At 43.3% G+C, this 14,830-nt stretch overlaps 1 protein-coding gene across 1 annotated transcript; it reads left to right on the top strand.

Moving 5' to 3' along the window:
* Positions 1-312: 312 nt before the first annotated feature.
* CPLX3 (complexin 3) lies at positions 313-14,659 on the top strand. The gene is made up of 3 exons (XM_039337529.1): positions 313-1,412; positions 8,460-8,547; positions 13,351-14,659. Exons 1-3 carry the CDS (start codon positions 1,252-1,254, stop codon positions 13,573-13,575), a joined length of 474 nt encoding a protein of 157 aa, XP_039193463.1. The 5' UTR covers positions 313-1,251; the 3' UTR covers positions 13,576-14,659.
* Positions 14,660-14,830: the final 171 nt, after the last annotated feature.

Here is a 14,830-nt window from a genome sequence, read left to right as displayed (position 1 = left end):
ATAAAGAACTAGATCCAGTGAGACTCGGTTTTGATGGGTGGGTGTGTTTGCATCGGCTGCGAATCTCAAAACGATCCACTAGACTTTGCCTCACCAAGTTGTGTGAACGCAACTGTGAGATGAGTTTATAGGCTAGTGCTCAGGCAGATTCAGAAATTTGGATTGAGTAAACGTGCAGTTCAAAGACAGCTATAAAATGGATGCTTATACCTCATTAAACCAGTCTTTAAGAAGCTAGAAAACTCTTTATGGGGGGGGGGGAGTGTAGAAATTTAGTAACTCTAGAAGATAAATATAAAGGTTTTTTAATAGGCAAAGCACAAAAGAAAGGAAAAGCATGCCAGTCCAAAGAGGTTAAAATCCATCTTTTTGACCTAGCTTTCCAGAAGAGTCTTCCCACTTTACTGTCCATCACATCTGTATTTGCGTGCAGACAACAGTCTTCTTCGCTTGGAGGTCCTCCGGATGTGTTGGACACAATTCCTCTTACTCTGAGCCAAGTGAATGATAGGATTTGCCATCCGGCCCATCCGGCGCCAGGCTGAGCAAAGCTGGTGAACGTACCGGGGTCCTTACTCCCAACTCTCCTCCCATCAGGTGGATTCAGACGCTGCCATCCAGAATAGCTGTTTGAGCGACAGACTTGTCTCTTCTGCACGTCCATTTTCTTTCCCTTTTTTTAAAAAAAATAATAAAAGTAAAGAGGAAGGTGGGGCTGGGAAGCCAGAAGGGAGGGCTCAGGGGGCGGAGTAAACTTGTCACGCGTGGAGAGTCGAGGTTAGACCAACTTAAAGAGGATTGGGGCTCCGAAGGACGGCCCTCCGCGGCGGGAGGGGAGTCTTTCTCCCGGATCAGCCCCGTCGGCACATCGGCTCCGCAAACGCCCATCGACGGCAGTCGCTGTCCGAGCGCCGTGGTGCTGAAACGAGCGCGCCAGTCCGCAATTCTGTGAGAGTCGGGCCGGGGCGCGCTGCTTCGGAGCTGTCCGCGGACATCAGGTGCTGAACTTTCGCTCGGACTCGGGTCTATTCTTCCCCTCCGGAGCCCCGTTGAGCCTCAATGGGAAACAACGAGGGAACGCTTCCTCCACGAAAGACAAGATGCTGATCTAAATCGGAGTCGGCAGCTGAGCTTGAAGAAGCCAGCCTACTCCACGACCCAGTTGAGCTTCTTCTGGCCATCTCCAGGGACTGCTAACTCTGCTAACTCCGCTCCCGTATCTACTGCCGCTGCTCTTCGTTCTGCCTAACCATGGCTTTCATGGTGAAGTCTGTGGTCGGTGGCCAACTGAAGAATCTCACCGGCGGGTTGGGAGGAGAAGACAAAGGAGAAGGGGACAAATCCCCAGCAGAAGCCCAAGGAATGACCAGGGAAGAATATGAAGAGTATCAGAAGCAGCTGGTGGAAGAAAAGTAAGTGTCTGATATTGCATGAGATGGTGTATAAATTTAATAAATAAATACTGGAAGGGGGACCTCTTCCCTACCTTCATCTTTGCTTTTCAACATATCTTATGATAAATACAGTCCTTGTGGTGTGTCATCAGGCTAGACTTCCCCAGCTTGCTGCTCTTCAGGTGTGCTGACTTACAATGGCGTCATAGGCTGGCTGAGAATGATGACATCATAGCTCAGAACACCTGACTGGCCATCCCGATGTAGTTTAGCAATCCAGGTCATCAGGAGACTCTCTGGAGGAATGTTACCATGTTATATATCTGAGACAGAAATGGGGGCCTGCTTGAAAGAAACCTTGATGACTTGAGTCCATTATTTTTTGCCCTCACTGCCGATACCGCCAGATACTCACTTGCTGTGTAGTCTTCTTTAAGTTCAATTCATCTTCTTGAAATTCCAAAAATAATCTGATAACAGATTTTCATTTTTGCAACTAGGAGTATAGTCTGTATTAACAATAGTAATGTCATAAACATCAATTGCTCACAAATGTATCTTGCATGTTGACGAACAATAATAGCATCGCAAAATATCAACTGCTCAAAATTGTACTTTGCTGATGATGGAGGATAAAACTAGATTCCAATACATCTCATGAGGAACAGTCTAGAAAAGTTTAGCAGTTGGTTGACAAGTACATGGTAGCCTAAGCATTATTAGATAAGAGTGCACTTCATTAATTGAACTAGACATGTCTTGTTACTGTTAGTCTTCTGAATGCCTCCTTCACAGGCCTATGCTTGAGTGCCTCTCTGGAAGATTAATAGGAAGGAGCAGGAGACCAAAACACTTCACTCCTTTTAAATCAAAATAATCAAATAAAATGTGATGATTTCACTTTACTTAATATGAAGATAGTTCATTGTATAACAGCTCCGATCATTCAGCCCTCCATCAGGTGGTTGAGGTACATGACATTTATCGTCTAAAGGAAATACTCAATCTGAACATGGATAGGACTGTTGGCTCAAGTCTAACATGACTTATTAGTTTAGAGTGACTGAATCAATGGGAAGATGAGTACATGTGCAGAGAGTGAAGATTTCTCCCCTGTGATGTTCTAGGCTAGGCTGAATAAAATCTTGAACTCGTTCATCCAATCAGAAATAGATTCTGAGATCCATACCTTCAAAGCTAAATAAAATAAGTAGGAATTCTGAAAAAAAAGAAGCTATTTGAAAGCTTCAAATCAGGATGTTTTTAGATGGATTCTAGCAAAACATCGGAAGGGGCTGAGCTTACACCATAAAAATAGAGCAAATTTGTGAGCTAAATTAAAAATAGCCCTCAGGAATATCTGCGCAGAAATAAATCCTTTGCTCTAAGCAGTTTTTATGCAAAGTTTGACCTCAAACCCTTCGCTCTCTAAATGCAAATGTAGGAATTCAGGGCTGCGGAACGCAGATTGTAGAAGCTGATCTTTCATTTAAATGGTGGCTGAATTAACGGGACTTTGCACCTGTTTCAGCTGCTCCTCACATGCACAGAAACTCAGGATATTCCATTAGTTACAGAGAGCAGGGAATGTCAGCAATGTATTTTCATGAACCCCTAATCTTTTAATCCTCTTTTGCTTTCAAGAGATGGGATTGTTTTCCCAGGAAGAGAAAAAAAAAAACCCCACTATGTCTCACTACAGATTTATTTATATTCTGAATTATTTCTAATTTGGGGAAGGGAGGGGAAGAAGGAATAGACACATAATTTAAAGCTGCTTTAGTACATAATACATTGTTCTTCTTTGGAATTACTCACTTTCTGCACTCAGCGCTCAGAGTTTTATAATACCTTAACCATTCTCACATCCCATCCCTCCCAAGGTTTATTGTGAGTAAGCACCTCTGCCTGCCTTCTATTATCTTTGCAGGGAGCCCGGAGGAGCTACAGTCTGAATCAAAAAGATAGTCACTTAAGCTTAAAGGTAGATTAAGGATTTGGGATAGATTTCCACCTGATTTTTTTTTATTATGAAACTGTGTTGCAGAGAGGAGCACTGGTTCCTGAAGAGTTTTGCACAGAAATAATTTTGACAGCAACTTTTTCAGACAAATGTAAGAACATCAGTGGCATAGGGAATAAGCTCAGAAACATAAAATGATGGAACTGCTAAGAAATGGCCCTTAATCTTAGCTTTTTAGCTAAAGAACTAAGACAGCCCCAAATCCTATTTCTTATCTTTGACCTATAAAAAGAGTTTAATTTAATAGACCAGTTCCTGGTTTGCTTGATGGTACTTAATTTTCCTCTCCATGAAATCTGTCAAGGCTGTCCTAACCCTCATGCTCATTTAAACTCCATCACAGATTTGTAGAATTACACCACTGAAAGGTAAATTCATCTTGCTGGTGCCCGATGCAGAAACTACAAAATTGCCTTAACTTTGAAAGACAGTGGGAGAGCTAGATCCAACAAGATTAGGAACCATCAGCTTGGACTAAACTAATCCATTACAGTCACGAGATCCATGTAGCAATGGTTCCGTGCAACGAGAACTGTTTCGTAGACCTACATGAACAGGAAAAAAAGAAGCACGAGAATTAAGCCTGGTTTCTATTACATGATAAGTAGAGTTTGGGTTTTGCAACATAGCAGGGGCTGGATTTTTTTCTTTTCTTAATAGGTTTCTCGTTTTTTTGCAAAACGCATACTGAGTGTCCTCAAATGAGCCCAACTTTCTGTTTCTAAGCGAGACATTTGCTACGTGAATTTTGCCACATTTTTACGTCCTTTCTTGTCATGGTTTGCTAAATGAATCACTGCAGCTGTTAAGAGGGTCACATGGTTGATTTTGCTTGTCAGACGGTTCACAGAAGGAGAGTTACATGACCCCGGCAGGCTGCCGCTGTCATAAATATGAGTCAGTTGCCAAGTGTCCGAATTGCGATCACATGACCATGCGGATGGTGCAACTGTCGTAATTGGGAAAAACAGTCATAAGTCACTATTTTTGGTGATGTTGTAACTTTGAACGGTCACTAAATGAAGTCCAGGACTACCTGTACTTATCAGAGGGTGGTGCCCTTGATACACCACCTGTGATGCATTTAGTTTTAGCCCTGGCTGGAGGAAGCCTGACAGATGGCTATCCAGCCTCTGCTTAATACCCAGCATTTAAGGACTCAAGTATTTCTTTAGTCAGTCCTGCTGTCTAACAGCTTGTGTTGCCAGCAGCATTTATAATAATAATGATAAAGTTGGAAGCGACCTTGGAGGTCATCTAGTCCAACCCCCTGCTCAGGCAGGATATCCTATACCATTTCGGGCAAATGGCTGTCCAGCGTCTTCTTAAAAACTTCCAGTGTTGTAGCATTCACCGCTTCTGGAGGCAGGTTGTTCCACTGGTTAATTGTTCTCACTGTCAGGAAGTTTTTTCTTAGTTCTAGGTTGCTTCTCTCCTTGATTAGTTTCCATCCGTTGCTTCTTGTCCTGCCTTCAGGTGATTTGGAGAATAGCTTGACCCCCTCTTCTTTGGGGCAGCCTCTGAGATACTGAAAGACTTGCTATCATGTCCCCCCTCGTCCTTCTCTTCATTAAACTAGACATACCCAATTCAAGCCACCGTTCCTTATATGCTTTAGCCTCCAGTCCCTTAATCATCTTTGTTGCTCTTCTTTGCCCTCTTTCTAGAGTCTCAACATTTTTTTTACATCGTGGTGCCCAAAACTGGATGCTCTATTCCAAGTGTGGCCTTTTGTTTAAATGTTTCCAGGACGGAGAATTAATTGAGCCATAGGACTTGGAATGAGAGTTACTTAGTTGTACCACTGAAAGGAGATATAATGGGACCAATTAAGATGACTTTGATATTGGGGCAAGGAGAGAATATAAGAAATTAAAGGGTTTTTTTCTGCCGTATACACCACTGAAGAACGAGAGTAGTATCCTAACTCCAGATCCTGGATAGCTGTGTTCATCTAACAGGATAATTTTGCGTACTAAGTGAAGCCATTTTCAGGATAATATTTGCCTAGCAAATTCATCACCTCAACTGTGTGGGTAAAAGCAGACACCTTCTCAGTTAATCAAGATCATGAAGTTGTACAGTACAACTGCAACGATTAGATTTTTAGCCTAACTAGATTGAGAAAGTTGTGTGAACCCAGCCTTTGTTTTTACCTAACCCTTGGAACAAAGCCATCTTAGTCCAAGCAGATTAAAGGAAGTTAAAGGATTCATTTGGATATTATAGGATATAATAATAATAATAATAATAATAATAATAATAATAATAATAATAATAATAAGAAGAAGAAGAAGAAGAAGAAGAAGAAGAAGTCTGGACAGTGGACGTGGAAGTGCCTGGAGATAGCAGAATAGATGAGAAAGAACTGGAGAAGATAACAAAATACAAAGACCTACAAATAGAAATAGAAAGACTGTGGCAAAAGCAAGCAAGGGTAGTACCAATAGTAATAGGCTCCTTGGGTGCAATCCCAAAACAACTGGAGCACCACTTGAACACCATTGGCATTGACAAATTCGCTATTAGTCAATTGCAAAAGGCGGCCTTACTAGGAACTGCTTCCATCCTGCGACGATATCTGTAATACCATCAAACATCCACATCTGCCTATCCCAGGTCCTGGGTAAGGACTCGATAGGTAGACAAAATGCCAAATCCAGTCTGAACATCTGGCTGACTGTGCGATGATCCATAATAATAATAATAAAAAGTTGGAAGGGACCTTGGAGGTCATCTGATCCAACCCCCTGCTCAGGCAGGAAACCCTATACCATTTCAGACAAATGGCTGTCCAGTCTCTTCTTAAAAACTTCCAGTGTTGGAGCATTCACCACTTCTGGAGGCAGGTTGTTCCACTGGTTAATTGTTCTAACTGTCAGGAAGTTTCTCCTTAGTTCTAGGTTGCTTCTCTCCTTGATGAGTTTCCATCCGTTGCTTCTTGTCCTGCCTTCAGGCGCTCTGGAGAATAGCTTGACTCCCTCTTCTTTGGGGCAGTCCCTGAGATATTGGAACACTGCTATCATGTCCCCCCTCGTACTTCTCTTCATTAAACTAGACATCCCCAATTCCAGCAATCTTAACCCTGGTTTAGTCTAGGATGGCAAAAAATAAAAATAAAAACCAGGAATTTGGGACGCCTTTTTCACTAGGTTTATTAAAATCTCACTTAAGGATTCACTTAATTTCTTCTTTACATCTAGCTAAGGCTGAGTCTTGCTTCTTTATTTCTTCATTGTTTAGTTCTACAAACTTGCGGCTTTTCTATGAAGGTTTGTTAGGGATGCGATCATTGTACCATGTAAAAGCCCGGGGTGAGGAATGAACCTCACGTGAGGTTAGACTTTCTGGATTACATAATGCACAAACTGGGATTGCGTCCTGTGCATTGATAATGAGACGTGATCCTTACAATATCAGTCGAGAGGAGATTATGTAAAACGATAGCAATACGCTCTTTTACAAGCAAGGTTGGGTCACACATTTTTATATGTGTATGCAATGTGCAATACACCAGTTTTGCTTCAACAAATATTGGATATAGGCAGAGAAAGAGCAGAGGCAATTATTTCACAGTAACCGAGCCAGGTTTTTGTTGCTTAATTAATGTGGCTTGGTCTGTATCTTTTGATTAACTTCACACTGGCCTGGATACCTGTCTCCTTTGGGAAATCTTCTGTCTTTCTGTTCCCATGTTGTCATCCTCCGGCAATTTCGGCTTAGCTTGCCAACTGGAGCACATTTACTAATAATAGGGCCAAGCTATTTGTGGGACTGCCTGTCTCCCCATTGTTTTGGCTTGCCCCTCCGGATCAAGCAAGGTCTCCAGGTCTCTTCCATCAAACAATGCCATCACATTGGAACCCAATATCCTGCCTCCTCTGTACCAGCTCTCCAGGGAGCAAGATGGCTCTAACCCAGTGGTTCTCAACCTTTTTAATGCTGTGACCCCCAACCGGTCGTAAGTCAAGGACTACTCAACTGGTGCAGCACCGTTTGCAGAATGGGACTTTTGGTGGGCTCAGCAGGGCAGAGACAGCCTGGACAATCCCTATTGGCTTTGGAAAGCCAATAGAATTAGACTCTATTCAAGAGAGTCTATTCTATTGGCTTTCGAAAGCCAATAGAATAAAAGGGAGGAGCACAGCTAAGGAAAAGGGGGGGAAAAATGGCAGACTGCGTTGTTTGGCAACCCCCGTGAAATGGTCGTTCGACCCCAAATGGGGTCCCAACCCACAGGTGGAGAACCACTGCTCTAACCCTACTAGTCTTCCATAAGGCTTTAGAGACCATAGAACAGAGCAGAAAAACAGAGCTGGAAGGGACCTTATAGGTCTTCTAGTCCAACCCCCTGCTCAGGCAGGAAAACTTCTACCATTTCAGACAAATGGCTGTCTAGTCTCTTCTTCAAAGCCTCTAGTGATGGGGCACCCACAACATCTGAAGGCAAGTTGATTAATTGTTTTGACTGTCTCAATTGTTCTAATTTCTTCTTATTTCTAGGCTGAATCTCTCCTTGATCAGTTTCCATCCATTAGTTCTTGTCTGGCCTACAGATGCTTTGGAGAATAGGTTGACCCCCCTCTTCTTTGTGGCAGCCCCTTAGATATTGGAAGACTGCTATCTTGTCATCCCCAGTCTTTCTTTGGATTAAACTAGATATAGCCAATTCCTGCAACCGTCCTTCATATATTTTCGCCTCCAGTCTCCTAATCATCTTTGTTGCTCTTCTCTGCACTCTTTCTAGAATCTCTATATTTTTTTTAATCTCTGGTGGCCAAAATTTGATGCAATATTCCAAGTGTGGTCTTACTGTTCAGACCTGACAGTTCCTCCCAGCTTTGAGGCCATGTGTTTAGGTGAGGTTAATATGCCAGTTGAGGTTATTCTTCAGTTGAATCCTGTTGATGGCCTTGGCGATTGGGTTCTATGAAGCTTGTCTTGTGGTGCTGACCCTTGTAGGCTGCCTAGACTGAGTTTGGACAGATGAGCAGACCTGTTCATGGTTGAAATCAATTTCTTTCTCCTTATGACTTTGGCAGGATGGAGCGTGATGCCCTGTTTGCCCAGAAGAAGGCTGAACGTGCTACACTGCGGACTCACTTCCGAGACAAATACAAACTGCCCAAGGTATGGAGTGGGGCCTTCATAGAGCTCAGTCTGGTTTGTTTAGGGAATTTCTCTACCTCGGGGGTCTCCAACCTTGGGAACGTTAAGACTTGTTGCCTTCAACTCCCAGAATTGGGAGGAATTCTAGAAACTGAAGTCCACAAGTCTTAAAGTTCCCAAGGTTGGAGATCCCTGCTCCACACAACTTTATTATAGTGAAGCTTCGCAATCAAAGTGAAGAAAGCTTCTTTATGCTACAGGAGAATAGATTCCCAGCAGGTAAACAGAGTTGATAATTCTCTCCCCGCTACTCACCCTGCTCCCTCCCTCCCCATCTTTTAGTTAGGGTTGAATATTTGGGATTTCTATAGCATTTATATTGTCTGTAGATTTGGTATAGTTTTATCTTTTTAATATTGTAAGCCACCCAGAATTACCGCATGGTAAGATGGGTAGCCTATTATTATTATTATTATTATTATTATTATTATTAATCATTGCACAATCAGCCAGATGTTCAGACTGGATTTGGCATTTTGTCTACCTATCGAGTCCTTTCCATGGATCTGGGATAGGCAGATGAGGATGTTTGATGGTATTACAGATATTGTTGCAGGATGGAAGCAGTTGTTGTTGTTATTATTATTATTATTATTATTATTAATAACAACAACAATTGCTGCTGCAAGAAGGTCGCACAGACTAACTACAAGCAGCGGCATGACAAAGTAACAACAATGGTGCATTGGAAAATCTGCAAGAAATATCATTTGCCTGTAAGCAAGAACTGGTGGGATCATGAAATAGAGAAAGTCATAGAAAATGATAAAATTAAACTGCTCTGGGACTTCAGAATTCAAAGAGACAAGCACCTGCAACATAACACCCCGGACTTAACAATTGTCGATAAGAAAGACAAAAAAGTCTGGATAGTGGACGTGGCAGTGCCTGGAGATAGCAGAATAGACGAGAAAGAACTGAGAAGGTAACAAAATACAAAGACCTACAAATAGAAATAGAAAGACTGTGGCAAATGCAGGCAAGGGTAGCACCAATAGTAATAGGTGCCTTGGGTGCAATCCCAAAACAACTGGAGCACCACTTGAACACCATTGGCATTGACAAATTCTCTATTAGTCAATTGCAAAAGGCGGCCTTACTAGGAACTGCTTCCATCCTGCGACGATATCTGTAATACCATCAAACATCCACATCTGCCTATCCCAGGTCCTGGGTAAGGACTCAATAGGTAGACAAAATGCCAAATCCAGTCTGAACATCTGGCTGACTCTGCGATGATCCATAATAATAATAATAATGCCCAAAATTGGTTATGGAGAACCCTGACTCCAGACTAGACTCTGCAGAAACTTCCAATTAATGCCAGCCCCATCTTTTTTATTTAAAGTTTAGACCAGTTTTTCAACCTTGGCAATTTTAAGATGTGTGGACTTCAACTCCTAGAATTTTCCAGTCAGCTGGTCACCCTAAACCTGAGCTACGCTGGCTCAGGAATTCTGGGAGTTGAAGTCCACGAGTCACAAAAGAGCCAAGGTTGCCTACCCCTGCCCTAAACGAATGGCTTTAAGTCAAGTATTGGGATTGAGTCAAAGGCACTTGATTCTATTCAATGATTTGAACTGAAGGACTAATTCAACCCAACTGCTATTGAATCGAATCATCAACCTGGTGCATTCGTGGGTCTCCTGTTTAGAAGTTTCCCACCATTTCAGTTCCCTCTCTAGTTTCTTTTGATTTAATTCTGCTGGGACCCTTCAGTGGCATTTTTGCTGCTTGACTTTGATTTGGATACTAGATGATTTTAATTTACGCTGCCGAACCCCAGAGGAAAGTCATATTACATGGTTTTAATTTGTCCTACAGAGCACCAAAAACGTCTTTCTTAAGTACTCTGCAAATATTGGAAATAAGTAAACAGAAATAAACACAACTTCCCAGTTCCCCAAAGCAAGTTGAAGTGGGCGTCCTCTACTGTCAGTTGAAGACAGAAAGAGGACAAGATCTTTATGAATCCCTACGCCTTACGAAGACGTCAACCAGCCAGCCACTTGCAAGAGGAATTACCTTTTTTTTTTTTTACAAAGACAGCAGCACAAGTCTCTGCAAGGGGACAGCTAATCTCAAGAGGGTGGGTACACCAACACCCATCAACACTCTGTCCCTTTGAAAAATGTAGGTCTTGGACATGGTCCGAAGCCTCCAAAGAGGTAGAGTTTTATTGTGTAGAGATAGCTAAATGACCCTGAACCAATAGTACCTTTTCGATAGGTTGGGTACTGCTTGGGAATTCTGGGAAAACAATGTAGAAGACACTAGGGAAATGTTTCTCAAACTTGGTCATTTGAAGACCAGTGGACTTCAACTCCCAGAAGTCCCCAGTCATTTAAGGTCATAGAGTTACCAAGTTTGAGAAACACAGTCTTGAGAACATCTATGGAGATGCTCAGTCATCCAGGACATAGTTGTCTCAAAAGTGCTTTTTTAAAAATTTAAAATAGAAGGCAAGTGGACTATTTTTTTCAGGAGGAGGAGGAGGAGGAGGAGGAGGAAGAAGAAGAAGAAGAAGAAGAAGAAGCAGAAGAAGAAGAAGAAGAAGAAGAAGAAGAAGAAGAAGAAGAAGAAGAAGAAGAAGAAGAAGAAGAAGAAGAAGAAGAAGAAGAAGAAGAAGAAGAAGAAGAAGAAGAAGAAGAAGAAGAAGTTGTTTCACATCTTATCCAAGAAGCTTCAGCAGTTGGGACTGGATGTTGGGGAGATGGAAGGATGGGTTCTGAACCTATCCTTCTATCTCTCCACCATCCAGTCCCAAGTGATGCAGCTTCTTGGATAAGAAGTGAAACGTGTCCCAGGGAATCCTTCTGGCTGAATTGATCTGGTGATTTCTTCCAGCTGAAAACCAGTTACATTTCTGAAGCTGCCCAATGAGTGAGAAACTGAAGTTGAGCATAGTTGGGCCATCCAGAGATTAGCCGTGAGCTACGACGTATTCAGTTGTCTCTGCTGGAATCCTTTCTAGTTGAATCCAAAACCCAATATGCTGCCCGTTTGCAGACCTTTTAAGGCCAGGCATAATTAGGACAAACCAATTATGTTCAGAATTCTCTTCCTAACTGGTCTTCTTCAAATCAATGAAGCTTATGGTGAATGCAGTTTGGTTTCACTCAACTTGTTTCACTGGGAAGTGGCTAATAGTATTTATTGGGTTTTTGCCCCAAGGCCGAAATCTGACAAAATGGCCTATTTTTATACCTGGCATTTAGTCATTCATCTGCAACCCTACATCTGACATTTGCAAGCATCTCTTACATCATTTTCTAGGATGGTAGCAGGCTTAGTCGGATCGTGGAAAACTGTCCCACATCCGAATTTGACCAGGGCACTAAGCCACAGAGAAGATTAAGCCTAACCAACTTGGCTGGTGCTATGAATGCTGTCGTTAAAACCGTAGCCCATTTGGTCAGCACAGCCGCGTGAATGTAGCTAATATGATTATCAATAGACCATCCAGATCCCAAAATCTGAATAATCTGTATAAGAAGAGACTGGACAGCCACCTGTCTGAAATGGTAGATAGGATCTTCTGCTGAAGCAGGGAGCTGGACTAGAACAGAGATCTCCAACCTTTTGGGCGCCAGGGACCGGTTCCGTGGAGACAGGTTTTTCCACGGACTGGAGAATGCGTGGTTTTGTGTGCTGCCTGCATCCTGTGGATGGGGCTTTGCATGTTTGTGCGGCCCAGTTGCTGGCATGCCGCGGCCCGGGTACTGGTCCACAGCCTGGGGATTGGGGAGCCCTGGACTAGAAGACCTCCAAGGGCCCTTCCAATTCTGATATTTGATGTACTGTGTTCTAAATCTCATCCTGAATCTCATGTTCCTCCTTCGCTTTCAAATTCCCACTTATTTGTAAGCAGAGGTAAAGTTGATCCTTGGGAATTCATGGACATACATGTATTTTTCTTGGCAATCTTAGAGAAGTCGTTCTTGTCATTATTGAGGTTTTGGGCAGGGGGGGGGGATTTCCTTATCTAAGCTATTGTCCAAGAATTCCCTGGTGGTACAACTAAGACCAGCCCTCCCCCTTAGCTTTTGAATCCAAACCTACTCAGAAAATTACAGGTAGACCTCAGGTAAACCCTAACCCTAACCATTAGGTTAGTGACCATTCAAAGTTATGATGAGTGACTTAAAACTAACCCTCACCCTTATGACCATTGCAACATCTCTGTGGTCACGTGATCAGAATTAGGGTGGCAGGTATTTATGATGATTGCAGCATCCCGGGATCACCTGATTGCCACTTGCAACGTTCCCAGCCAGCTGCTGACAAGCAAAGTCGACGAGGGAAGCTGAGTGCACTTCAGGGGCAGAATGATCTGCTTAATGACCCTGGCAGAGAAGGTCATCAGGTGTGACTCACACAGTGACTATGTTGCTTAGTGACAGACGTTTTTAGTCTCGGTTATGGTCCTATGTGAAGACCTACCGGTATTGCCTCTGAGACTTGCCGCCACTGAAATCCATGGGATTTGTCCCAAAGGTTCTTTTTCAGGAGGTAACTGGACTTCCTTTGTTTTTCTTTGGAGATGTTTTGCTTCTCCTCCAAGAAGCTTCTTCAACTCTGACTGGATGGTGGAGAGCTTCTTGGAGAAGAAGCGAAACGTCTTCAAAGAAAAACAAGACAGTCCAGTTGCCTCCTGGAAAAGCACTCTTGAGACAACCAGGAACTGGATGATGGAGAACCTCCATAGTCAAAGGGGTTTGCTTCTCTTAAGTCAGACCAATCGGTTAACCTTCTTCTCTTTAGAACGAAACTGATGACAGCCAAATCCAACTAGCCGGGGGTGACGTGGAGCTGCCTAAGGAGCTGGCCAAGATGATAGAGCAAGACAACGAGGAGGAAGAGGAAAAGGACTCTGTAATCGGACAGCTGACCAACATCCAGAACATAGACCTAGATTCCTTGAAGGACAAAGCCCAAGCCACCATAGATGATCTGAAGCAGTCTGCTGAGAAATGCACCATCATGTGACTCCATGCTGCCTCTTGACCGGCACCAGATCCCAGTGGTCAACTTGGGACCCTTGTGAGTGGGGTGGGGTGGGGTGTCCGTGAGAGTGAAAGCCTGACCCTAGTTGATGAGAAGGACCCAACAGATGCCCAATGAGTTTATCTTCCTTGTTTGTGCGTGCGTGAGCTGAGTATTTTCTTTGCAGCCCAAGTCCCCTCCCTTGTAAGGTATCTTCCTTTTTCTATCCCTCTTCAGTGGACATGAGGTGTGCGTACCTGTCTCAGGTTAGAACCATCAATTGTTGGACACACACCCCCTTCCCTCACCATGATCCACCTTGAAGTTCTACCTCTCTTCAACCTTCTCCCTTTCCTTATATATCTAGTCAAACTATCTTCCATCTACCACTTGGTGGTGAAGGATAAGAGCCATTTACTATCCCGGGAGTCGTCCTGGCTGTGTAGTGAAATGAATGTGCACCACACATACATGCACACACACACACAGAAACACACGTACAAACCTACACACAACCCTCTTTACAGAAACACACTTTGAAGAGGGGACTTCTTGTAGAAAAATGCCGAAGAAGCGAAGAGTATCGTTGCCAAGAGAAGTTCCGAGCCTTGTCAAATTAGGTGGCTTGGCCACTCGTACGTCTTCCAGTTCAAGGCTTGGGGGCAAGAGGAGATTTCCCCTCCCACCGCTGCCATAGTTCCCGACTATTAAACAGAACTTCCGGAACCTCAGAAAGCCCAAATGCATCGTCCCCATGTTACAGGTGGAGAAAGCACAGCTTGGCCCCTCCTTCTACCCCTGAAGCCATACAGGGATGGAAGTCTCTCTGGTTGGTGCTTAATCAACCATAATCCCGTAGGCGTTTTGTGCTCTGTTTCAATGTCTAACAATACATCCTGGGACCTCTCACTGTCATGTTTTGAACAAGTAGCGGGAAGGGTATAATTACCTATGTAACAAACGTGGCAATCTTTATGTTGTAACGTGACTATGCAGTATTCTTTCACCCTCGACCTTCGATAATTCCTTTCTTTTTTTTCCCCATGTACTGTTCAATTTGGTGGAATAAAGACCAAGCTTCTATGCATTCCTTTGTCTTGTTATTCTCTTCCCAAAAAAGATCAACCGCGTTGCGTATCTGGAGTCTAAACGCAGGCGGTTTCCTCTCTTAAGGGCAGGGCAATACACTTTATTCCTCACGATTGACGGATGAAATTACGGTGGAATCCCGTAGGCAGAAAATCTTCCATCTGTCTCC

The sequence above is a fragment of the Crotalus tigris genome, unplaced genomic scaffold (genome assembly GCF_016545835.1).
Source record: "Crotalus tigris isolate CLP2741 ecotype Arizona unplaced genomic scaffold, ASM1654583v1 scf7180000017683.1919423, whole genome shotgun sequence".
NCBI lineage: Eukaryota > Metazoa > Chordata > Lepidosauria > Squamata > Viperidae > Crotalus > Crotalus tigris.
The sequence above is the reverse complement of the archived record's forward strand: the minus strand, read 5'-3'. Positions and strand labels throughout refer to the sequence as shown.

Excerpts from the sequence above, each read along its gene's own strand:
- CPLX3 (XM_039337529.1), top strand. The coding sequence starts at position 1,252 with ATGGCTTTCATGGTGAAGTCTGTGGTCGGTGGCCAACTGAAGAATCTC. Across the intron at positions 1,413-8,459 it reads AAGCAGCTGGTGGAAGAAAA|GATGGAGCGTGATGCCCTGT; the intron begins GTAAGTGTCTGA and ends TGACTTTGGCAG. Across the intron at positions 8,548-13,350 it reads ACAAATACAAACTGCCCAAG|AACGAAACTGATGACAGCCA; the intron begins GTATGGAGTGGG and ends TCTTCTCTTTAG.